The 24,449-nt window shown below is 45.4% G+C and overlaps 2 protein-coding genes across 11 annotated transcripts in view; one reads left to right on the forward strand and one right to left on the reverse strand.

Annotated features, from left to right (window-relative positions):
- The window catches only part of TAF1B (TATA-box binding protein associated factor, RNA polymerase I subunit B), a 77,442-nt gene that overhangs the window by 37,854 nt on the left and 15,139 nt on the right, over nt 1-24,449 (forward strand). For all 8 annotated transcript variants that reach the window (XR_015049442.1, XM_085846859.1, XM_085846861.1 and 5 more), the window contains 2 exons: nt 3,809-3,852; nt 13,013-13,106. Coding sequence is in view for 7 of the 8 variants with exons in the window: in XM_085846859.1 (XP_085702985.1) it covers nt 3,809-3,852; nt 13,013-13,106 (138 nt within the window). In the remaining variant the exon portion in view is untranslated. The remainder of the gene's footprint in view (nt 1-3,808; nt 3,853-13,012; nt 13,107-24,449) is intronic.
- The window catches only part of LOC147017325 (uncharacterized), a 133,090-nt gene that overhangs the window by 34,499 nt on the left and 74,142 nt on the right, over nt 1-24,449 (reverse strand). Inside the window, exon 3 of one of the 3 annotated variants that reach the window (XR_015049444.1) lies at nt 23,547-23,563. The exons of the other annotated variants lie outside the window; for them this stretch is intronic. The gene's annotated coding sequence lies outside the window, so the exon portion shown is untranslated. Of the gene's footprint in view, nt 1-23,546; nt 23,564-24,449 lie in introns of those variants that run through there. 3 annotated transcript variants of the gene reach the window in all.

Below are 24,449 nucleotides of genomic sequence, written 5' to 3' on the forward strand. Positions count from 1 at the left end.
TTTTTTCTTCTTCCTCTTCTTGTTCTTGTTCTTGTTCTTCTGGTGAAGACAAAACCTTTAGGACGTGGCTCTTGAACACATTTGTCCTTGTTTTTATTCTTCCTTTGTTTCAGAAAAACTTGCTTTTCCTTTTCCAAAAAAAACCCCACAACTTCTATTTTAGGAAATAAATTCTGTTTTGTGTTATGGCAAAGGAAGCATTTATTTGTATACTATACTTGCATTGAAAATGATAGAATTTTACTCAAGTCTCCACCCCTCAAATCCTCTACAGTGTCCCTGGGCAGTGTATTTCGCTGCCAGGGTGGTGCTGAAACTTGGGGAATAATGAAATGAAAATAAAATTATAAACAGCACGTGGGGGGAAAAAAACGTGTAAACCGGATCCACACAACATGGCAATCTTGAATCATGAATAACCTCTCCTTCCAGACACGTTAATCCTCCCAGAATTACAGATGGAATAATGCCCCCAGGATTACTGTAGTTAAGTTTGACTTTGTAACACACCTATTAGGAAGGCTGCTATATGATACACTTTGACAAGGAGATAATTGGGGCCTCCCCCACTCCTCCCTCCTCCAACACTTCATTCTGCAAAACATACCAAAAGCAAAAAAATCTGAAAACCCACTCTGTGGGAGTATGCAGCTACCCTTTGCAGGGAAGCCCACTGGATGATGGGGTTGGGGCAAAGCCTTTGGGACCCCCAATCTTTGATGACAGGAGGGAAACCATGGGGTAACCTTCCAGGGTCAGATTGTGGTAGTGTGTGTCAGGGTGGTGCTGAGGTGTTAACCTGAGGCGGTCCCTTCGGGTGAGTGCCTGGAATGTCGTATCCCTAAGAGAGGATGATCACCTGTCTTATCATCTGAGCTCAAGCGTTTGGACATCGGTATTGCAGCACTCTCTGAGGTTCGGAGACCAGATTGCAGCGAGATAATGATGGGTGGTTACACCTACTATTGGTCCGGTTGCTCTGATGGTTACCATGCCCAAGGAGTTGCTGTAGCTGTGTCCAATAAGCCGACTCCAATGATAATTGAGGTGTGCTGGTTCATGGTTTCAGCACCCACAGGCTCATCGCTGGACTTGGTATTCAAACGCTGGTGGTGTGGCAAAGGAAATTAACCATGTGCTCATTGATGGTCGCTGGAGGATAATCCAGAACTGCAGGGTCTGCCAGAGTGCTCAGTTCCTCAATACTGACCACCGGCTTGTTGTAGCAACTCTCAAGTTGCACCTTAACTCCAGGAGAATGGTACCATCCCGGCCGAAGCTGGATGTTGGCAAGCTCAAGTACGAGAGGGTAGCTGAGGAGTTTGCAAATAGGCTGAGTGGAGATTTGGAGGATCCTGGTGCTTTTGGGGATCCTGAAGAGTTGTGGAGTGCCTTCAAGACCACCGTCCTTGATGTTGCCAGTGGATATCTTGGAACTCACCGTAGCGCGAAGAAGAATTTTGTCTCAAGGGACACTGGATACTTTTGACCAGTCACAAGACAAGGCGAAATGGCAGAGCTGAGCTGTTCAGAAAGCTGAGGTGTAAAACTGTACGTGCACTAAGGGTGGACAAGGAGGCCTATGTGCAAGGAATCTGTGAGGGGGTAGAGCATCATCTGTGGTCAGGTGATTCTCATCCTGCTTACAGGGAAATCTGCACATTACGTTTCTCCAAGCCCATTCCAAGGTGTACTGCAGTTAGAGCAGAGAGTGGGGGCTCTTGACAGAGGAGTCTAAAGTGAAGGCCCACTAGGCCGGTTACTTTGAGCGGCTGTACCAGCCTGATCCACCAGCTGTCGAGTTGGACGTCAGGGGTGTTGCTTTCCCAATTGATGACCCTCCATCAACTGTGGTCCACCTTTGTTTGTGGAAACACAGGCTGCGATGAACCGGTTGAAATGGAGTAAAGCCTTGGAATCTGTGGCGTCCATGCTGAACTTCTCAAGGCTGGTGGAAATGCTCGACTCTTGTCGTTGCATGCAGTTTTGTGCTCTGCCTGGAACACAGGCATCATCCCAACTGACTGGAAGAGGGGCCTTGTTGTCCCTCTCTGGAAAGGGAAGTGTGATTGCCAAGACCAACAATTACCGAGGGTAACGCTGTTCTCACTGCCGGGCAAGGTCTTTGCTTGGATAATTATTGATAGGGTTCGTCACCATCTGCTTGAGCACCAGCCTCCAAAGCAATTAGGCTTTACACCAAAGAGGTCAACGATTTACCGTATCCTTGCTCTTCAGGTCCTCACCAAACGCAGGCGAGAGTTTCGGCAGGGGCTGCTTGCAGCCTATGTTGATCTTTGTAAAGTGTTTGATTCAGTGAATCGGGATGTCCTCTGGAAGATTATTGGTCTTCGTGGGGTGCCACCAAAACTGATCGATCTGATGTTTGAACCACACTCTGGTATTGAGAGTGCTGTGGGATGTGATGATACCATCTCTGAATTATTTGCATTTGTTACTGGAGTCCATCGTGGTGTGTGTACTGGCCCCCACACTTTTCAGTGCTTGGACTGGATTCTGGGGAGGATGTCAGAGATGAAGTTGCGGTGCATCGTTTGGGAATGTTATGATCTTTGACCTTTATCTTGCAGATGATGGGTCATCTTTGCAGAGACTGAATATCCTTTTGGGGGCCCACAAAGTCCTGAGTGGGGAGTTGGAACTGCTGGGATTGTGGTTTTCTGGGTCAAGGCTGGGATCCAGCCTTTCAGTGACATATTGGATGCTGCTCTCCTGTCTGTACCTGTTTGTGGCGAGGATGTTGAAGTCACGGAGAATTCACTTCCCTTGGCAGTGATATTAATGTCTCTGCTGGCTGTGAGCCAGAGGTCAACAGACGTCTGGGTCGGACCTGGGGAGTCATGGATTCACTGGATCATGGAGTGTGGTGCTGCTGGTACCTGTGCGGGAGGACGAAAGTCTGAGTCTTCAGGTCCTTGGTGCTTCCAGTCTTGTTCTGCAGATGTGAGACTTGGACTCTGACCAGGAATCTGAGATGGAGACTTAATTCCTTTGGTACCAAACCTCTGCGGAGAATCCTTGGCTCTCGCTGATTGGGCTTTCTGTCCAACGAGTGGTTGCTGAGAGACTCAAATGAGATTTGTTACCTGCATAGTCTGTAAGCATCAGCTGTGGCTGTATGGACATGTGGCTTGTTTTCCTGATACTGATCCTGCCCACCAGATTCTCTCGGCAAGAGATCCTCATGAGTGGAGGAGGCCAATGGACCGACCACGTGCCTCTTGGTTGCAGCAGATTGATCAACATCTCAAGGAGATGGTGATGGGCCAGGCATCTGCATGGGGTATGGCAAGACTGAGGCCTTTAGAGTACCGGCGGAAAGTGGACGCAGCAATGTGCTGCTCCGGCGCAGTGACCAGTGACCATACACTGTCCTGCACTAAACCCCTGGGGACTATTAACTTTTCACCACGTGAAACTTTCCACTCCACACCCTGAGTACAACCAGCAGTTTTCAACTCATTCCATCCAGCAGTTATGGAGTGCATCAAAATCGGACAAACACACACTTCTCTAATTTTATATAGTGTGGTTTTTGTTTGACATTTTTGTGTGCATTGTCTATGCTCATGGAAGAGCTAGCTAGTACTAATACATTAAACAGGTCAGGATGCAACAGGACAAAAGGAACATGAGAGAGGGAATTTGGGGGGGGGGGGAGGGAGAAACCCGATTCGGATTTTGACAGCTACTTCTCTACCCTCAAACTCAAAAATACATTCATACATACTACACATTTTGTATCCTGGAGTGAATGTACCAGCATCTATTTTATTTCCCTTTACAGGGGGATCTCTGCACGGGAGGCTAAAGAGTCGGCCAATACAGTTGGTAAGTGTTGTTCGGTCAGGCTGGTGGAAAGGTAGACACAAAGGAGTGCTTGGTTCACCTTTTTTTTTTCCACAACACATTGATTCTTCAGTGAACCCACAAGCTGTAGCCCTGATGTTTGTGGAAGATTGTTGTGAATAATGTACCTGAACCTTCAGATGACCAAAATGCGGTCACTTTCGACCCCAAGATGTTTTTTTATGTATTGTTTACAAAACAAAAGTTGCAATTTTTGTAATACACTATTTTTTTTTAATGTAGGTAATTGTTTACCAGTGTTTATACATTAAAGTTGATCATGAGATTCAAATTGTCTCTTCCTGTGGGGTCATGCTGGACTGTTCAAGAAGTTTTATGCTTTGTGCAGTGAAGTACAATAACAAACTTTTGTTCCTGTCAACAACTTTGTCACTTATTTTTAGTTTTTACACAACATCATTCACAATAACGTTTGTATTATTTTTTCTGTTTTGGAAATTATTATTGGGATAGAATGAAAAATATACATTTCTGATTCAAGCATCTTTAATTTTGTAGGAAAGGTTTCCATGACAATATCAATCACGCATGTACAAAAAAACCACACTAACCAGTCACATATGACCCCGTTTCTGATAAAAGTGTAACTATAAATGTAGATCCATCTTGCAAAGGTTAAATTTCATCACTGGTGCTAAATTATAGGGTCGCATCGACACAGCACTTAACCATTAGAAGGTATCAAGAACAGGTAACCATTGATGAACGCTAAGCATTTGAGCTGTACACTCTGGGTACTTTTCCCATCCTGGCAACTGCATGCATTGATAAACACGAGCGTTTGGACGTTAAAAAAAAATCCCATGTTATGAGCTTTGCTGAATCTTGGCATACTTAGTGGCATCTAATTAGTTAAGGAATTTTAGCAAATTGTATTGACAATCTGTGAAAAAATTGCTTACCAAAAAATTTCTTCACCAACGTGTTCATCTAGGTGTCTACGAACACCTATCAATTAGTGCAAACCCAAATCCTTGTGGAAAATTCTGGGGAGCCAATCAAAGTTCTGGTGCTCAGAGAGCCTGCGCAAAAAAATCGGACAATTAACTTTTGCCAATATTGACTTGTGGGATGTCTAACTAGGGGTTTTTTGGGGTGCTGAATTGATTCCAACCATTATCTTTGAGAAAAAAAAAACACTCCTTGATCATATAAAATGTATTTCATTGACATTTTTAACAGAACTGTGCTCAATGGAAATGTTGCTTCGTCAGCTTTTACAACCTTATTCATCAAACTCCTCAGTATCTTCTTCACTCCTCTTGTCATCCAGCTGGTTTATGTTCAGGCAAGAGTTACCATGACAGATGCCGCAAGCAGAAATACACTTGACTCCTTGCTTTTTACAGCAGCACCTGAGTGAGCTGCAGTCCCCCGTACAGTTGCAGCTGGCAAACGTCAGGAGGTAGTCTGGTGCAATGTGGTCTGTAGAAGGTACTGGTGCATATCCTTGCTCAGTGAGTTGCCATCCATAGTCCCGGGCATCCAACGATGGACTTTGCAGCATCAGCCAGTCTCTAGTCTGTTGGTAAGTTCAGAGAGAGTGCTGTGCAGCAGCTCCTGTTGTCGGGGGGAGTTTCTCAGGTTTTATGCTCCCAGTAGCAGCTTGCTTGCTGAAGATGTCGAATCTCAAGTCTTCCAAGTCTTTGGAGGATTTCCCATGGAACATGAGCATGAAAAGATCACTGCCTGCTTTAATGATATCACCTTTCTCAGCTCGGATGTCCATAAACACGTCCATTGCCCTCTCTGCTTCATCAGTCTTGCAGAGCTTGCTTAAGGCCCGGTCACACCTTGACGTTTTAGCCAGCGATGGCAACGTGCTAAAATTTATGTAAAACGCTGGCTTACGTTGAACTTTTGATGTTTTTTTTTAAAGATTCGGACGTATTCATAGCGACTTGGTCTTATGTATAACGCATTGGTAACTACACAGAACGTTTCGTTGTGTTATAGATAACTTATACCAACGAATGCTGAACCTGTTGTTGGCCTACACAACCGATGCCCAACGATAGTCTAACTCAGGCATAGCGCGTTGCACGCATCGCCGACGATGTCGTGGCGTAGCCTATTAAAAGGCTGACGCACAACGATTCAAATCATAACTGCCGTAGAAATGGAAGGGTCAAAATCGCGGTCACACCTCGGCGATCTTGCCAGCGTATGCCGACGTAACAAAAAGTGTGTCTAAAACGTTGGGGCACGTTGAATACGGTATGGGTAAGTTTGGTATGCGCGAGTAGAACGCTAAATACGCTATCATAAGTCGTAGTAAGTAGAGTACGTCAAGAAATTTTGAACATGTTCAAAATTTTACGACGTACTCGGCGTATGACACACGTTCGCATGCGATGAGGATAAGTTTTACACACGATATGTGGACGCTTACACGCGTCCACAAAGGCTACTTATAAGTCGAAACACGTCGCGGTAATGTCTTTTTTACGCGAAACTTATTTCTAACTTATGTTTGACGTGCTTTGAACCAATTCTTTACGTAGTCCCAACACACATCGACATATGTAGACGTATTCCAATGACGTCTTCCAGTTGACAAAAAAAAAAAAAATGAATGTGTTTCTAGCTTACAACTGCCATATAAAGACGTGTTCCCAGCGGTTTTGGGAATTGGTATATAAAAATGCTGCTCATAAAAGGGAAACCCAACAGTGTTTTCGAGTCCTTTTTGAGTCGATGTCCATGTCAGCAGTAACAGTATCAGTATTAGTATTAGTATTAGTATTAGTAGTAGTTTGTTCATGTTGGCAGTAGTAGGTGAGTGTGAGGGGGAGGGTGTGGGTTATGATGGATCGTCCTTGCGTCCGCGTGTCCACGGGTAGGTTCATAGGCTGCCACTCAACGATTTAAATGGCTGCATCTCCACTATTGAAAGTAGACGCTTGCGCTCAACAATTGGATTTTTTTACACTCAACGACTTTTAAACGGTACCACTCAGCTAGTTTCATTGTTTACAATGAACGATTTAAATTGCTGTCACTCGCCTTTGTTTTTTTTGTTTTGTTTTGTTTTTTTTTGACGCTGGGGTTTGGAAATTTGAAACGTTTCTTCTGAACGTGTTAAAACGCTCAAACTCGACTATTTTAAATAGACGCTACCGATGGACAATTGGAATCATAGCCAAGCTAGACATCGAAGTGTGAACATCCTCGTCATGCCGAAGAAAAGTTTGAAGAATGCTGCAAATAAGTGTCCTGGCCGTGGCCGTGGACGCTGACGCAAGGACGATCCATTATACCGACGTCTTTCAGCCTATGAGTAACTTAAAAGTAACGTCTGTCGATGTGTGGCAACGATCGCGTAACGTGCCAACAACACGTTAATCATAGGTAGGAAATAAGTTTCGGGTACTCTAAACATTACCTTGGCGTGTCTCAACTTATGATTAACTTACAAGTAGCATGTGTTGACGTCTGTCAACGATCGCAGACCGTGCATACAACTTGTGGCCAGCGTAGCGGAACGTGTGAGTCATACGCCGGCATACGTCGTGAAATTTCAAGCATGAAAAAATTTGAGGACAACCGAAAAGTACAACGTTTAAAGCCAACGTACAACGACGTATGGCAACGTACTACGACGTATGCCAGCGTGCTCTCAATGTTATCAAAACTTACCCATAACGTATTCAACGTGTGCCAGCGTTTTAGAAAAAAAATTCAAAAATCGGCATACGTTGGCTAAAACGTCAAGGTGTGACCGGGCCTTTAGCAAAGTTGGTTTTCTAAACCCAAAAATTGCAGACACTGTATCGCAGCCAGAGAAGCTGTGCAAGAAGATGAGATACCTCCGGTATATCACTGGGAGGGCCTCCCGGATCTTTCCGACATCGTAAGATGTTTCTTTGGCTGTCGTGAGGAAGATCGGATGGTCTGCAACATGATGAATCAGCATAACCAGGACGTCTGTGTCCTCAGCCCTCACCTAGACAGGGACTCTCTTGCCTCATCTAGAGCTGCGCGGACGATGGAGGTGTCGGCATCATCGGAGCATTGCTGTACACTGATTCAATTCCTACTAAATGTCTCAGCAAGGAGCAGAACGAACTGGGCTTTGTTGTTCTTGTTATCGAGGAACTTTTCTCTTGCAATGATGATTTTGAGATCCAGACGAATCTGAATGTCACAGCATGCATTCTGTGTTCGTCTCAAGTGGTCATGGTCCTTGGTGGAGCTGCCATAGCCGTCAAAGACCACCGTTATCCGGAGGCGATGGCTCCCCATGGACTTCACAAACCGGAGGTAGCTCTCGGCAACATCCTTCCAAGTAAGGTTAGCCTCCCACTTGACATTGTGCAGGAGCCACCCACCATCAACCACAAGGCTTGTGCAGGGGGTTGTTCGACAGGTGCCACACATGCCTTCAGGGACCTTGCTTTGGGCAGCCTTGTCTGGCTTTCGCAACTTTTGATTTTTGTCAAACAGAGACATCGTTTTTGGCATCAACTCAAAGCGCAGAGCCTCTTTGGTCTTGACTTCACGCTCACTGATGACAATGAGGCGGTTGAATAGCTTCAGTGAGTCAATGACCAGCTTCTCCCCATTGACTTTGGGTCCAGATCTGAGGCTTGCAAGTGATTTGACCTTGTGTTTGGTTACCATTGCATCCACAACAGTTTTCCCATCCATCTTAGCCTGTATGGCTCTGCCAACTTCTGCTTGATCAGCGTCGACTTGGTCTTCGGGAGTGCTGCTGAAGCCAGTTGAGAAGGACAACAGAGTCTTCTTGTCCCATGTGGCATCGAAAGGGTTGACTTCCTCCAACCACCCAACTATGGTGTTGACAGCATCGTTATCTCTCTTCATTTGGGCTCTTTTAACGTCGGTGTGGACAGGTACCCCACATTTGACCATGCTTCTTTCTAGCTCTTGGTGAATGAACGAGAAGTGTTTTAGTCTGAACCCAAGACTTATGAGAAGACTCATTCCGAAAGCGGCCTCTGTTTAGACCACCGGAGGATTTTGCCTCACGCATGAGTGTGGTTTCTATCGTGATGTCGGTCCATGTGCCGGACCATTCATGGTCTGAGAATCTGACTACATGGTTGCCGTACAAAGTGAACTTGGATAGAGTTTCCTGAATCTGAATTCAATTGAGCCAAATTACCACAAAACACAGTCCGAGATATCTAAAAATGTATCATATCAATATTTTACGGTCAGGGATTCATTTTTCCTCAAATCTAATGGTTGGAATCAATTCAGCACCCCAAAAAACCCCTAGTTAGACATCCCACAAGTCAATATTGCCAAAGTTAATTTTCCGATTTTTTTTTTTTTTCGCGCAGGCCCTCTGAGCACCCGAACTTTGATTGGCTCCCCAGAATTTTCCACAAGGATTTGGGTTTGCACTAATTGATAGGTGTTCGTAGACACCTAGATGAATACGTTGGTGAAGAAATTTTTTGGTAAGCAATTTTTTCACAGATGGTCAATACAATTTGCTAAAATTCCCTAACTAAATGTATAAAAGGAACTCGGTCTCTGCGTGCCTGCATCCATCCGTAAACAATTGTCTTATAGAGGATACCACTAATTAAGCAGCACAGCAAGACATGCATATAGACATCTACATACATGCATGAGGAGAGTTTGTTTCCTGACATGGGCCGTGCCTAATACGTACCCTCGACAGTTTGATCAAAATAAGGAAGAAACGAAGAGGAGGGGGAGGGTGAGTTTTTTTTTTTTTTTTTTTTTTTTTTTTTTTTTTTTAAGCTTCCTGTTCGTGTGTTGTATATCAATCAGAATTCAGCATCTAAAAAGGTTGTGATGAATGTCCCATTAACACACTCCCCTCTGCTCGCTCCCTGAGTGGATAGCTAGGCCTGTATCTATGCACTGCCAAATTATATATTTTTGCCATTAACAACAATCGTTTTTTTTTTTCTTTAATTTTATTATTTTTAGCAGCTACGCAAAGATTGGTATTCCCGTCAGAGAAGTTAGTGGCCTTACATTCTCGTCATCAAGAAACAAACAGCTGCAAAAATTCAACTCTTCTGAGTCGACACTTTATTTTCTTGACATGAGTAAGGCTCATGGAAGAGCAAGGTAAAATTGACATTGGGGTAGTACAATAATTGGGCAAAACCAGCAAGGGAATAAATGAATGGGAGGAAACTCTGACACCAGCAAGTAAAATGGTTGAGTTAGGAAGGCTTTATTGGGAGTAAAGATCATGGGTCAGGATGGGGAATGGCATGAGGTGGCAGTGCACTGCCTGCTTGAAGGCAATGGAGGGAAGAGTGGGAAAGAACAGCCTTTAGAAGGCAGCTCCACAGACGAGAGAAGCAAGGAACAAAGGATTTGAGATGTGTAGTCAGCTTAGATTTTGGTAGTTTAACCAGAAGGTGGTTTCTGGAAGAATCAGAGACCACTGATTTTCCTGCATTGTGAATACAGACCTTTGTGTTTTGTTGGAGATTTCAATAATGTTGAGCTTTATATTCCACATAATCCAGGAGTGCCAGATGTGATGCTGGGCTGCCAGCCCATAGTGGAGAGCAGTACTCTATTGAGCTCCAGATAAAGGTCTTGTTGACTGTGTCGCTCTGATTTTTCAAAGGAAAGACTTGTATCAGTAGAGGATGCTCAGTCTGTGACTGGCTTTGGATACCATATTTACTATGTGCTTGGCCCAGGAGAGGTCATGGTTGATGACGAGATTTAGAAATTCAAGAAACTGAATCTCTTTCAGTGGCTGACCATGGAAATAGATGGGTTTGTTTGACAATTATTCTGGAGTGATTGGGTGAGACTATGATTTGCTAATTTTGAAAGAGATGTTCCATTTGTCAGAATGGCTTTTGATTTTGATAAGCTTCAGATTATCAGAGAGTAACGCAGCTGCTTTCTGCCTATCAATCGGATAGTATTTTACTACACATTGTAACTAGAATGTTTCGATCATAAATCACCTCTTTTGAGACACCCCTTCATTTTGGCCTACTCATCCCTTGTCGTTGTCTTTCTCATCCTCACTGTAACTGCCCCTTCCAGAGTACAAACCAGCTCCATAAATTTCCGTTCCTGTCTTTTCCCTCACATCCACATCTTCTCTTCCTTCTTTCTTGTTCACCATTACTTCTGTCTTCCTCACATTTATCCTTAGTTCTCCAACTTAACAATTTCCTGCTTCCCAACTACTGCATCCTGAAGTTCTTCCTCAGTCTTACATCACCACCAAATCATCTGCAAACATTCACATGTGGAAAGAATAACAATATTATTATAAAGCATATAATTTGAGAAGTATCTGTGTCTGTTTGTGTATCTCTTTTTTTTATTTTTATTTTTTGTTTGATTTCTATGTACTCACTAGCAGAGCCTACCCTTCGCTGATGGACCAATTAGTCATAGTATTTGTCAATTTTGGGTGAGAAGGAAAGGAAGACATTTACCCATGCATGAAGGGCTTTAACCCCTCACCCCCAACCGTCCTCGTCCTCACATCCCACCCTTTGCCCCCCATTCGTCCTGAAATGTCTCGCATACAATGACAGGCTTTGACAGGTCCTTCTGTTCTTTCTTTTGGGGGTGGGGGGGTGGTGATTGGGAGAAAGGAAGGGGAACAAATTTACCCATGCAAAGAGTGCTTTAACCTCAGCGCTGCCCAGATAAAAGAGGAACACACATTTACTTAGAGAATTTACGTCCCCACCCCCCCCCCCCCCAACACTCTTGTGTGAGGCTGTGGCCAAATAGCCTGTGTTACCTCTACACAAAGTTGTATTTGTACCCTGAGTTTGTAACTTAAAAGATGTGGCTGTGCATGACAGAGACAGAGACTATACACACACACACACACACACACACACACACACACACACACACACACACACACACACACACACACACACACACACACACACACACACACACACACACACACACACACACACACACACACACACACACACACACACACACACGAACAGCTGGACGGAATGCATTGAAAATTGGTGGTTGTACTTCGGTTGTGGCAGGGGATTTAGATTGGGGGAGGAACCCAATTCTCTCTATGTACATAAATGGATATCGTATACCGCTGCCTGGTGGGAGTTGGTATTGCAAGTGAATCATAGAAGTGGGGAAGTTATTATGTTGCCAAAACGAAGTTTTTGCAAGATATGTTAGTCAGCTTGTATGTTTTTTTTTTTTTTTGTCTGTAATCACGTATAAAAAATTCTGCAGAGCACAGTTATCATTGGAAAATTTTGTAACTTCGCATATTAGAGGCCTATAGAGGTCCCTTTCAGCACACAATTTTGAAGGTCAAAGGTCAAGGTCACTTTGTCGCAAATCAGGGGAGTCGACGAAACCCTTATTTTTTGAGTAATTTTGATCGGATCGTCTTCAAACTTCATGGGAATATAGTTCATGGTCTGGCGCTCAGCTGATTAATTTTTGGTGGCGATTGGTCTTGACATTCATGGTTAGCGCCTGAGGTCAAACATATTTGACCCCAAGGTCAAATTTTCAAGTTTTAGGAACCATATCGTGTAGTACCTCAAATTGAACACCTCGATGAGTGCTTTCTAGATATGTCAAGCTTGAGACATTGTGACGTTATGAGGCAAAAGCATATTTTTCATGGTGACTCTGTAGAACGATTCTCATCAGAATCTCTCGTCGGCAGATATTCCTCAAGGAGTCGCTCCTGGTGGATAGCAGCTCTGTTCACCTCAGTGTGACCTTAAAGAAGTCACACGTGGTCACCTTTTGGCAAGATACGGGTCACCCTGCGGGTGACATTGGTTTATTATTTGTGTTTGTTTGACTTCCATGCACCGCTGGACAATATTGTTTCCCAAGTGGTGGTTGTTCTTCAGGGTGTACACAGGAAGCTATTACATAGTAAAAAAAAAAATTAATACTCCCAGACACCAAACTTGTTGAAGTATTAGCATAAGAGAATGCAACAAAGCAGAGATGTTGAGTGTGACAAACATCGTGGAGATCACCTTGTCAAATAAATGAAGAAAAAATCATACTCCCAGAAGTGGTGGAAGCTGATATTACAAGTCCAAAGAAAATATGCCATTCGACATCATAGCACATTTAACCTTAATGAGCTTTTGCATTGTTTTTTTGGCAGAGCCTGTGTTTGTGTTTGAAGAATGGTACCAAGTGGAGGCTGCGAAACTTCGGAGAGAGAAGAGTGCAGAACGAAAGGAACAAAGATGGCCAAGGTGATGTTGAACTTCATTGTTTTGGTGGAGGTGAAGTGCACTATGCATTGTGAAAATGTGTACATCTATCTATAATTCTAGGTGTGTGTGTGTGTGTGTGTGTGTGTGTGTGTGTGTGTGACCGCTGTTTCTCGACAACCGCTGGTCCGATCTAATTGAAACTTGCCAGGTATATTGCTGGGGACCTGAGGATGTGCCTTTTCAAGGTTTGATATTAATCGGACAAGTGCTTCCCAAGTTGTGGCCATTTATTTACCAAACCAATGACAAGACACGTTGCGTGGGCGTGGCCGATGGGGAAGGGAAGCTCAGCCGCGTTCGCCATTACAGGTTACAACGTACGGACTTCCGGATGATGATGACTTCGTGTATTCCAATAATTTCTCTTTCTTATGCGCATTTATAGATAAACACAATGCCCCAAGTTATGATCGTTTTCATATTAGACGGTGCATAAATTTCGGTAACATCAGAGTGCAGGTATGCTCCGAACCAGGAAGTACATTTTTTTTCCTCTCTCTTCTCTTCTCGTTTTGTTTTTCCTTGCGACGACATTGCGAAAAGGTAAAATAATTTGGCGCTAATTGAATAATTGGGTATTAAAACTAAATTGCGAATAATATGCGAACTTCCGGGTCACGCACGTCCGGGCACACGAGAGCGAAGAAACGGCCTGTGTGCTTGTTGTTTGTTGCTCGCGGTTGGAATATTCATTTATTTATTTATTTTTTATGGGCACGTACTAGTCAATCGAAAATTCCAGGTGTGTGTGTGTGTGTGTGTGTGTGTGTGTGTGTGTGTGTGTGTGTGTGTGTGTGTGTGTGTCTGCGACCGCTGTTTCTCAACAACCACTGGTCCAATATAATTGAAACTTGCCAGGTATATTGCTGGGGACCTGAATATGTGCCTTTTCAAGGTTTGATATTAATCGGACAAGTGGTTCCCAAGTTATGTCCATTTATTTACCAAACCAATGACAGGACACGTTGCTGCGTAGGCATGGCCGATGGGGAAAGGGTGCCATTTAGTTACCAATGACAGGACACGTTGCTTGGCGTTTTGCACCCAAAGTATCTATCTTCTATCTATAATTCCAGCAATCTCTGTTTATTTGCCTTAGCAAGGTTTGAAATTAATCGGACAAGTGGTTCCCAAGTTATGGCCAAGTTAGAGCACGTTCCCCATTACCGGTTACAACATACGGCCTTCCGGATAGTGATGACTTACTGTATTCTAATATTTTCTCGATTTCTTGTGCGCATTTATAGATAAACACAATGCCTCAATCCAGTCGTCGTTTACGAGAGCGAAGGAACGGCCTGTGTGGTTGTTTGAAAGTATTTTTTTTTTTTTTGCACGTACGGGCATGCACTAGTATTATGAAATTGAGGAAAGGCACATTTCTTCTTTTGATTTACTAAACAAGACAAAATATTTATCACCAGTGTAAAGCCTGTGATATCAAAAATGATGGTGCCAAGGGCACCCCCCCCCCACCCACCATCACAGCACAGTTGTTAAGAATACAACTCACAGGCTTGTGGAATTACTTTTGTTTCATAAAGAAAAGTCGAGTTGTCAGCTGGTTGCACTGCTCCTCTATAGCCTCTCACTCATGCCATTGCTTTTGCATTCCTCTGTCTCCTCATTTAAACACTGTTCTTGTACTTCTTTTGCCATCCTTTCAGCGGTTCTACGTCTTGCATCTGTTCTCCTTTTGTCTGCTTCCTCCTGCATCTCGTTCGCCAGTCTTGCAGCCAACCTTTGCCTCACATTTGCCCTCCTTCTCTCAGCATCTTGCTGACTTTCATTCTCGAACCGCACTGTTCTGTATTTTGCTTGTGATTGTCACCTTGCTGCCACCTGCTCCTCATTCTGCCTCTGTCTTTGCCTCTGCTTCCACTCGCACAATAATCTCCTTTTTAGCTCGCCTGTTCAAAGAACAGAGAGCTATAGCGATACCCCTGGCGTGAGCATCAGCGTGAGCGTGAAAATGTTAAAGTTTTTGGTGCAAGTTATTTCCTTTCTAATGTTTTTATCTACCACACTATTTTTTACTGATTACAATATACAAATACATACATTGCTTTAAAATTATTTGGATGAGACTTCACTGCAATGCTTTATAAAAAAATATATTATTAGACGAGTCTTTTTAAAACGATAAATGTATAAACAGGCGAGCATTGGATGGCTTTGAGACCAACTCTCTGGTTGTCTCTGCTGCGCTCTCATCCATGTGTATACAAAGAAATGGTATTGATTATTGTTAAAAATAAAAATAAAAAAGGAAAGTAATACTTGACTGAGTAAAATTTTTCACTCTTGTATATTTTTACTGCAAATAAAAATAACTAACGTCTCGCTTCAGATAGTGCTACAGTTTTGAAACAACCGGAATGGTCATATGATCAATCCATATTCTGATACATGTCGTAAAATTTTGGACGACATAAATTCACCTTTCCTGAGTGGAAACAAAATGGTGAATGGTGCAAACAGTAATATTGCACATGCTCCCTTTCAGTGACAAATGTGAGGTCACTTCCTGCTTGACAGAGAAATTAATACACAGTGCTTTTATACATTTGGATTATTCAACCACCATATAGATCTTGGTGGCTTTGCAAGGGGTACCCTTTCCTGTGCAGATGACTGAGCAAATGTTTTTATAAAACTGAAAAATATTGTTTATATTCAGTCCATCTTTGAGAGATGTAAAGTGGTAAGCCACACATATCTTGTGGCTATTGTTACGGCTGTGGAAATTCGTAGAACACCATGAAGGTTCCTTAGATCAGTTATCCCGGGAAGTGAGTGTTCAGATAGGTTTCCCCACCGTTGTTTTGAGGGAATTCTTCGTGTTCACCGGGTTGTGACCCTTTGAGGTAGGTTTTTCTGTTGCTATCGTTATTTTGGGCCGACCATATCACGACCACCATTACAGCAACCAACTTTGCCCCCCAAACAACCACAACGCCACCAACCACGCCAAACGCCAACCACACTACAATCGCCACAACAAGTATGCCACCATCTAACCATCTTCGCCGCTATGCCAGCTATCAAACACCATCCTCCACAAACCACGCTACAACCCATTCCGCGTCGAAAACCGTTCGAGAACGCGAGTAAAAAGACCGAGAAAAGAAACTTCCAATGGTGCGCGGGTTTTCCCGCCTTTTTTTCTCCGCGTTTGGTGCGAGTGGAAGGGCGCGGCAGCTCGCTCGCGATTGGTGGATACGAGGAATGAGGCGCTCGGAGCTGAGGAACGCCCCTTTTCGAGAAGCTTCTCAAAGGCTCGAAGGGAGGCGGAGCCGAAAACGGGGAGGGGCGAAGCGCTGAGCCCCAGGGGATATAAGGCGGACAGCACGCGAGCTTCGTGTCTTGGTCTTCGGGGTGGCCTTTGTCTGTCTTTCTTTGGTGGGTTTCGAGCTGGAACTTGGTCTTGGTCCTTTATCTTTTGAGTCTGTGTTCGGGTCTGTCGCTGGTGCGGTCCAAGCTCGTGGCTTTGGTGGTTTCGCCTTCTGGGGGTGGATGACGTAGAGGTGCTGCCTTTCCCTCTGGGCGCAAAGTCACGAGGGTTGTGTGTGGAGGACCAGCTCTGCCACGCAGTCAGGAGGAGAGTGCTGGAGAGAGCTCGCCAACCACCGAGGCACCTCGAGGGTGCAGGTAACCTGCTACGATCTTGCGGGACCCGTTCGGTCTTCCATGTCCCGCGTCATAAAGACCCAAGTGGTCCAGCCTGACCTTATCTGTGAGGGGGTCCTTTTCTTTTGGGCTTTTGAATGAATGTTGTCATGGTGCCGTCTGTCAAGTAAAACTGTATAAGTGACTGTACATAATAGATAGACTGTATAAGCTCTTTCCTTTGCATTATGTTTGGCTGTATAGTTGCATGCGTACGTCCCGCAATCTTCATAAATGAACTGCATGCGTGTTTTGCTTTTGTTCCCTATTTTCCTGCATAAGTGTTGTCTAAATAAATGTGCTTGGTTTGAATGTATCCCGTTCATTGCGTCCTCTTTCCCCTATTGAAAATGCCATCTTGCATCGCGGAATAAATAGTGGGGTTTTAAACACCCGTTAAATAGAATAGGATCCGGCGAGGTCGGCGATAATACCCGCTCGGTTATCACTGCAGAACGGAACGGACCGCTTAAGCGGTTCGTGTCCCAAGCCGACCTGCGTCGAGGTACGGCCGCCCGGTCGGCTCCCCGCGCAGGTACTTAGGTGTATCGAATTCGGCGAGTGACCCTATCTTGCGCGGGTAGACAATTGGCACGGCCGTGGTGGGGTTGAAGACCCACCCGTGACGGTTCCGGCGTTAGCTCCGGAAAGTCACGACTGAATTGTCCATCCGGTGGGCGACGCGGTTGCGATTAGAGGTACGCGGCCGATCGCACGCCTGCGGGCACGAATTCGTAACACTATATTCCAAAATGTTTATTTATTCACTGCTCAATTAAAAGTGGAAAATGTGTGTGTGTGTGTGTGTGTGTGTGTGTGTGTGTGTGTGTGTGTGTGTGTGTGTATGTGTGTGTGTGTGTGTGTGTGTGTGTGTGTGTGTGTGTGTGTATATATATATATGTATGTATATATATATATATATATATATATGTATATATATATATATATATATATATATATATTCCCTTTTTCCGTTTCCATGATTGAGGGCAAAAGGGAATACGTGACTTTCAAAATGAAGTATGAATGTTAACGAGGCCTTTTGCGTGTGTGTGTGTGTGTGTGTGTGTGTGTGTGTGTGTGTGTGTGTGTGTGTGTGTGTGTGTGTGTGTGTGTGTGTGTGTGTGTGTGTGTGTGTGTGTGTGTGTCTTTTTGACCCGTTTCTGCTCGTCCAGGCACTTTTAACCTGCCGTTGCTCATGCGAAATCAGTCAGTCAAATCGTCTTTCTAACATTTTTAGCATTTTAATGTCGGAGTGGAAATTTCAAAATTGTTCCTGGATACAAATATGACTCATGAAAATAAGAAATACGACAAATACCTGTGGATAAGACAGGTATGGAGTTCCTATTAATGCGAGCGACCACATTGGATAAAAAACACACACACACACACACATGGATGCTTCTCCTTTTCGCAATAGATGCAAAAATCTAGTATTTCTATTGCTGCGAAACCAACCAAACAATATATTTATAATAGCCCTCATAGCTCCCACCTCCCCTTCCCCAACAGATGAGTAGTAAATATCATTATCAACTTACTCTGTACATTCACAAGCACCAAATATATCCTTCCCATCGGTGTTCAGAAGCATCCGAACCAGATATAGTGTCTTCCTCGGGGAAGTCAACCTGATACGTCCAGCTCTCATGTAAATATAACCGGCACAAGCTTTGTGTATTTTCATATCAAAGATGTCCTTTGCCGAAGAGTTGAGTACCATAACTTGGTAATCATGCACAGCATTGTCCTTCCAATTGCTGACGTCCATTAAATAAATCGCCAAGCTTGCCATATTCACAGGAGGCATTCTCACAAGGTTCAAATCCATTCAATGGTTGCGATCCGTTGGGGTTTGTGTAGCACATGTCCATCCACTCCAGAGTTTGCAGTACGAGCAGCTGCTCGGTTGGTGAGCTGAGAAAGTTCTCCAAGTCCTTCGTTGTGTAGAGGCACAGCTCTTTCTCGCAAGTACTTTTCCAAGTATTTTCAGCTTCTTTTAGAATATGTATGAGCCATTTTAGGTAATAATCCTTCTCTCGCGCACTCGATATATTTAAAGGTGCCCCGAACAGTCCTGTTTCTCGGGGTTTGTGCACATGCACACTGAGCATTTTGTGGTTGATTACTCGTTTTGAAAGTCGCTTATTAACTTGACAGGCAAGGGAATGAATAAACAGCAAAAAAGGGGTGGAAACACAGTGACCTAAAAGTAGGAGGGTTGGGTTTGGTCAGATTAATGGGGATAAAGAAAGGATTATAGGTAAGGGTTTACCCGAGTAGTGGTGCACCGCCTGCTTGAAGCCCTCTTTATGTGGTGTTTTAGTTTTTTTCTTGACAGGAGTGAGGCTCATTGAACAGCAGGATCAAAACTGATAGTGGGACAAAATAGAGGTAATCTATGAACAGGAAAAGAGGGGAGGAAAAACTTTAAGTAGCAGGTAAGATGGTTGTGTTAGGAAAGACTAATGGGGTAATAAAGATCCTGGGTCAGAATTGGGGATGACAAGTGATGGCAGTACACTGCCTGCCTGAAGCCTCTGAAAGGTTGTTCTATAGTTGAGAGAAATGAAGAATAAAAGAGTTGAGGTGTGCAGACAGTCTCGATTTGGGAAGCCTAATCAGGAGGGGGTGACTGTAAGAACACATGCATCATGCAGTCGATAGGGAGGGTTGGAGGAGGGAGAGTAGAGGAGGAAATATCGGAAAATATACTGCAGAAAGCAGAGACCACTGACTTGCCTGCAATGTATGAGCAACAGACTCTGTGCTTCAGCCTCATCATGGGAGATTGCAATAATTTTAAGTTTCAGATTCTGAATCCAACAGACACGTAATGCTGGGGAGCCAGCCCATTGTGGAGAGCAGTACTCCATTGAGCTATGGGCAAACACCTTGGAGACTGAGTCAGGTCAGGTCAGGTATGGGAGCATGTGCCAGAACAGCGCGTCGCTGCGTCCACTTTCCGCCGGTACTCCAGGGGCCTCCGTCTGGCCATCCCCCAGGCAGATGCCAGGCCCATCCCCATCTCCTTCAGATGATGGTCAACCTGCTGTAACCATGAGGCACGTGGTCGGCCCACTGGCCTCCTCCACTCATGAGACTCCCTCGCTGAGAGAATCTGGTGAGCAGGATCAGCGTCAGGAAAACGAGCCACATGTCCATACAGCCGCAGCTGACGCTCACGGACTATGCAGGTAACAAATCTCATCCGAGTCTCTCTCAGCAACCGCTCGTTGGACACAAAATCCGACCAGCGATAGCCAAGGATTCTCCGAAGAGACCTGGTACCAAAGGAATTAAGTCTCCGTCTCAGATCCTTGGTCAAAGTCCAAGTCTCGCACCCATAGAGCAAGACTGGAAGTACCAAGGACCTGAAGACTCGGACTTTCGTCCTCCCGCACAGGTACCGGCAGCGCCACACCCCATGATCCAGTGAATCCATGACTCCCCAGGCCCGACCCAGACGTCTATTGACCTCCGGCTCACAACCTGCGGAGACATGAATATCACTGCCAAGGTAAGTGAATCTATCCACGACCTCAACATCCTCACCACAAACAGACACAGACAGGACAGCAGCATCCAAGATGTCACCGAAAGCCTGGATCTTTGTTTTGACCCAAGAAATCCGTAATCCCAACGGCTCCGACTCCTCATTCAGTACCTCGAGGGCCCCCAAGAGGATGTCTAAAGTCTCCGCAAAGATGACTGCATCATCTGCAAAATCAAGGTCCGAGATCTTGACATTGCCAAACGATGCACCGCAACTTGATCTCTCCGACATCCTCCCAAAAATCCAGTCCATACAAGTGCTGAAAAGTGTGGGGGCAAGTACACATCCCTGACGAACTCCAGTAACAACTGGAAATAAGTCAGAGGCGGTACCACCACACTTCACAGCACTCTCAGTACCAGAGTAGAGTTCAGACATCAGATCGATCAGTTTCGGTGGCACCCCACGAAGACCAAGAATCCTCCAGAGGACATCCCGATTCACTGAATCGAACGCTTTACAGAGATCAACATAGGCTGCAAGCAGCCCCTGCCGAAACTCTCGTCTGCGTTCGGTGAGTACACGAAGTGCAAGGATACGGTCAATCGTTGACATCTTTGGTGTAAAGCCTGACTGCTCTGGACGCTGGTGCTCAAGCAGATGGTGGCGAACCCTATCAAGAATTATCCGAGCAAAGACCTTGCCCGGCACTGAGAGCAGCGTCACCCCTCGGTAGTTGTTGCAGTCTTGGCGATCACCCTTCCCTTTCCAGAGAGGGACAACAAGGCCCCTCTTCCAGTCAGTTGGGATGATGCCTGTGTTCCAGGCAGAGCACAAAACTGCATGCAACGACGCGAGTGCAGCATTTCCACCAGCCTTGAGAAGTTCGGCATGGATGCCACAGATCCCTGGAGCTTTGCCCCGTTTCAACTGGTTCACCGCAGCCCGTGTTTCCACAAGCGATGGTGGACCACAGTTGATTCGAGGGTCAGCAACAGGGATTGTAACACCCTTGACGTCCAACTCGACAGCTGGGGGATCAGCCTGGTACAACCGCTCGAAGTAACCGGCCCAGCGGGCCTTCACTTCAGACTCCTCTGTCAAGAGCCTACCACTCTCTGCTCGAACTGCAGTGCTCCGAGGGATGGGCTTGGATGAACGTAATGCGCGAATTCCCCCTGTAAGCGGGACGAGAATCACCTGTCCACAGGTGATGCTCTACCCCCTCACAGATTCCTCGCACATAGGCCTCCTTGTCCACCCTCAGTGCACGTACAGTTTTACGCCTCAGCTCCCTGAACAGCTCGGCTCTGCCATTCAGCCTGGCCCTGCGACTCTGGTCAATGGTATCCAGTGTCCCTTGAGAGACAAAATTCTTCTTTGCCCTGCGGTGAACTCCAAGGCATCCACCGGCAACATCAAGGACGGTGGTCTTGAAGGTGTTCCACAACTCTTCAGGACCCCCCAAAGCACCCAGACCCCCAAGTGTCCACTCAGCCTGTTCGCAAACTCCTCAGCTACTCTCTCATCCCTGAGCTTGGCAACATCCAGCCTAGGCTGGGATGGTACCATTCTCCAGGATTTAAGGTGCAGCTTTAGAGTTGCTACAACAAGCCTGTGGTCAGTATTGAGGAACTGAGCACTCCGGTAGACCCTGCAGTTCTGGATCATCCTCCAGCGACCGTCAATGAGGACATGGTCAATCTCCTTTGCCACACCGCCAGCGTTGGAATACCAAGTCCAGCGATGAGCTTGCGGGCGCTGAAACCATGAACCAGCCACCCTAAGTCCATGACTTCTTGCAAAGTCAAGGAACTTAGTGCTATTCTGGTTCATAGTTCCTGACCCATGGGGACCAACACACACCTCATAACCATCCCTATCAGTTCCAGTCGATGCATTGAAATCCCCCAAGACTAGAAGTGTATCTCGTCTGGGGCACTGATCAACCACAGACTCGAGTGTGGCGTAGAATGTGTCCTTCACGGTAACATCACTCGCCTCAGTCGGAGCATAAATAGAGACCAGGGAAATGACACCTAAGGAGTGACGAATCCTTAATCTCATAATACGCTCGTTGACCGGTGTTACCTCAATTATCATTGGGGTCAGCTATGTGGACACAGCTACAGCACCGCCTTGGGTACGGTAACTAACATGGCGACCGGACCAATAGTAGCTGTAACCACCCACCATTATCTCGCCGCAATCCGGGCTCGGAACCGCAGAGAGAGCTGCAATCCCGATGTCCAAACGCTTGAGCTCAGATGATAACAGAGACAGGTGATCATCCTCTCTTAGGGATAGGACATTCCAGGCACCCACCCGAAGGGACCGCCTCAGGTTAACCCAAAGGAGACCGCCGTCTGGTGGACGACACCTCAGCACCACTCCGACACACTCTCCCGCAATCTGACCCAGGGATGTTACCCCGTGGTTTCCCTCCTATCAAAGATTGGGGTCCCGAAGGCTTTGCCCCAATCCCATCATCCGGTGAGCTGCCCTGCGAAGGAAGCTGCACAGGAGGTACCTCCCACGGAGTGGGTTTTCAGATTTTTTTGCGTTTTTGCGTTTTGCGGAATGAAGCGTTTTACGGTGGCTGGAGTGCAAATCCTGCCACCAACCTCCTAATAAGAAGTAACCCAACTGCAGGAGGACGTCCGCAGACACAGTTGGGCACTAGATATGGATGGCCGTTGGCTCACAAGGAGCTCCTCCGCCCTTTGACAGGTTTTGTTTTTAATCCTGCTGGGTGTCCATATCCAAACACCCTCCTCACCAGAAAACCTGGTGGGGGAGACGGTTTAGTCGCCGACAACCCGACCATGGAACAGGTTAGTACAGGTTTACATGGTACCTGTAGCAGGTCACAGATCGAACCTGACCTGACGAAAGGACCTGACGAAAGGTCACAAATCGAACCTGACCTGAGACTGAGTAGCTCTGATTTATTTATTTTTAGGAAAGCTGTGGATCGATGGACTATGCCCAGTCTGCAGTTAGCTTTGGAAGGCAGCTTTGCTATGTACATGGCTGGTGGTGAGGCCTAAAAGTTCAAGATACTGAATCTCTTTCAGTGAATGACCAAGGAAATAAACAATTGGGTACATATGACAATCCTTCCAGAGCAATAGTGTGAAACTGTGAAGAAAAGTGGGTTAGTCTTGCCTCAGTAAGGTGGTCCTACAGATGGGAGAAGCGAGAAACCTGCATTTTGAACTTTAGCCAGCAGGGGGATACTGGAAGAATGCATGCATCTTTGTAGTTGCTGAGGAGGGTCAGAAAACAGAGATCAGTTGGATAACTCAGAGAAGCGATTAAAAAATATATATATTAATAAACAATAGGGAGGCCACAGACCTTTGAATATTCATTATCTATATATTAATACTGAAGGACCAATTTTGTGCTCCTCCAAGCGGTCGCGTCACGTTTTTCTCAGTACTGTGACCTGTGCTGAAAGAAACTTCGTACCTGTAAGAGTGCATCGCACATAGTGGCAATAGTCAACCTTCAACTCCGAAGCAGAATAAACACTTTTAGTTTTACATTCGTTTACATGGTGACGTCACCGCTGAGAGGCGTCAGGACGTCATGACATCATCGGTCATTCGTTGACGTCAGTACGTCTGTCGTCGACAGACCGTTACCGCTGAGAGGTGCAATTCCACTCCTCGAAAATAGCGTCTGCAATGTAAAACTCTCTTCTGCACATGCTGACTACCTCAGAATGTGAATTTGACAAAAAAATGTAATAAGAAACATTGTATCTTCAATCTATATATTAACACTGAAGGACCAATTTTGTGCTCCTCCGAGCGGTCGCGTCACGTTTTTCTCGGTACTGTGACCTGGACTGAAAGAAACTTCATACCTGTAAGAGTGCATCATACATAGTAGCAATAGTCAAACTTCAACTCTGAAGCAGAATAAACCCTTTGTTTTACATTCGTTTATAGGCGACGTGTGACGTCACCGCTGAGAGGCGTAAGGACGTCATGACATCATCGGTCATTCGCTGATGCCATTACGTCTGTCGTCGACAGACTGTCACCGTTGAGCGGTGTAATTCCACTCCTCGAAAATAGCGTCTGCAATGAAAAACCCTCTTCTGTACATGCTGACTACCTCAATGTGAATTTGACACAAAAAAT

This window comes from Eptatretus burgeri, chromosome 11 (assembly GCF_056783735.1).
Source record: "Eptatretus burgeri isolate ZD-2024b chromosome 11, Ebu_testis_v1, whole genome shotgun sequence".
Taxonomy (NCBI): Eukaryota; Metazoa; Chordata; class Myxini; order Myxiniformes; family Myxinidae; genus Eptatretus; species Eptatretus burgeri.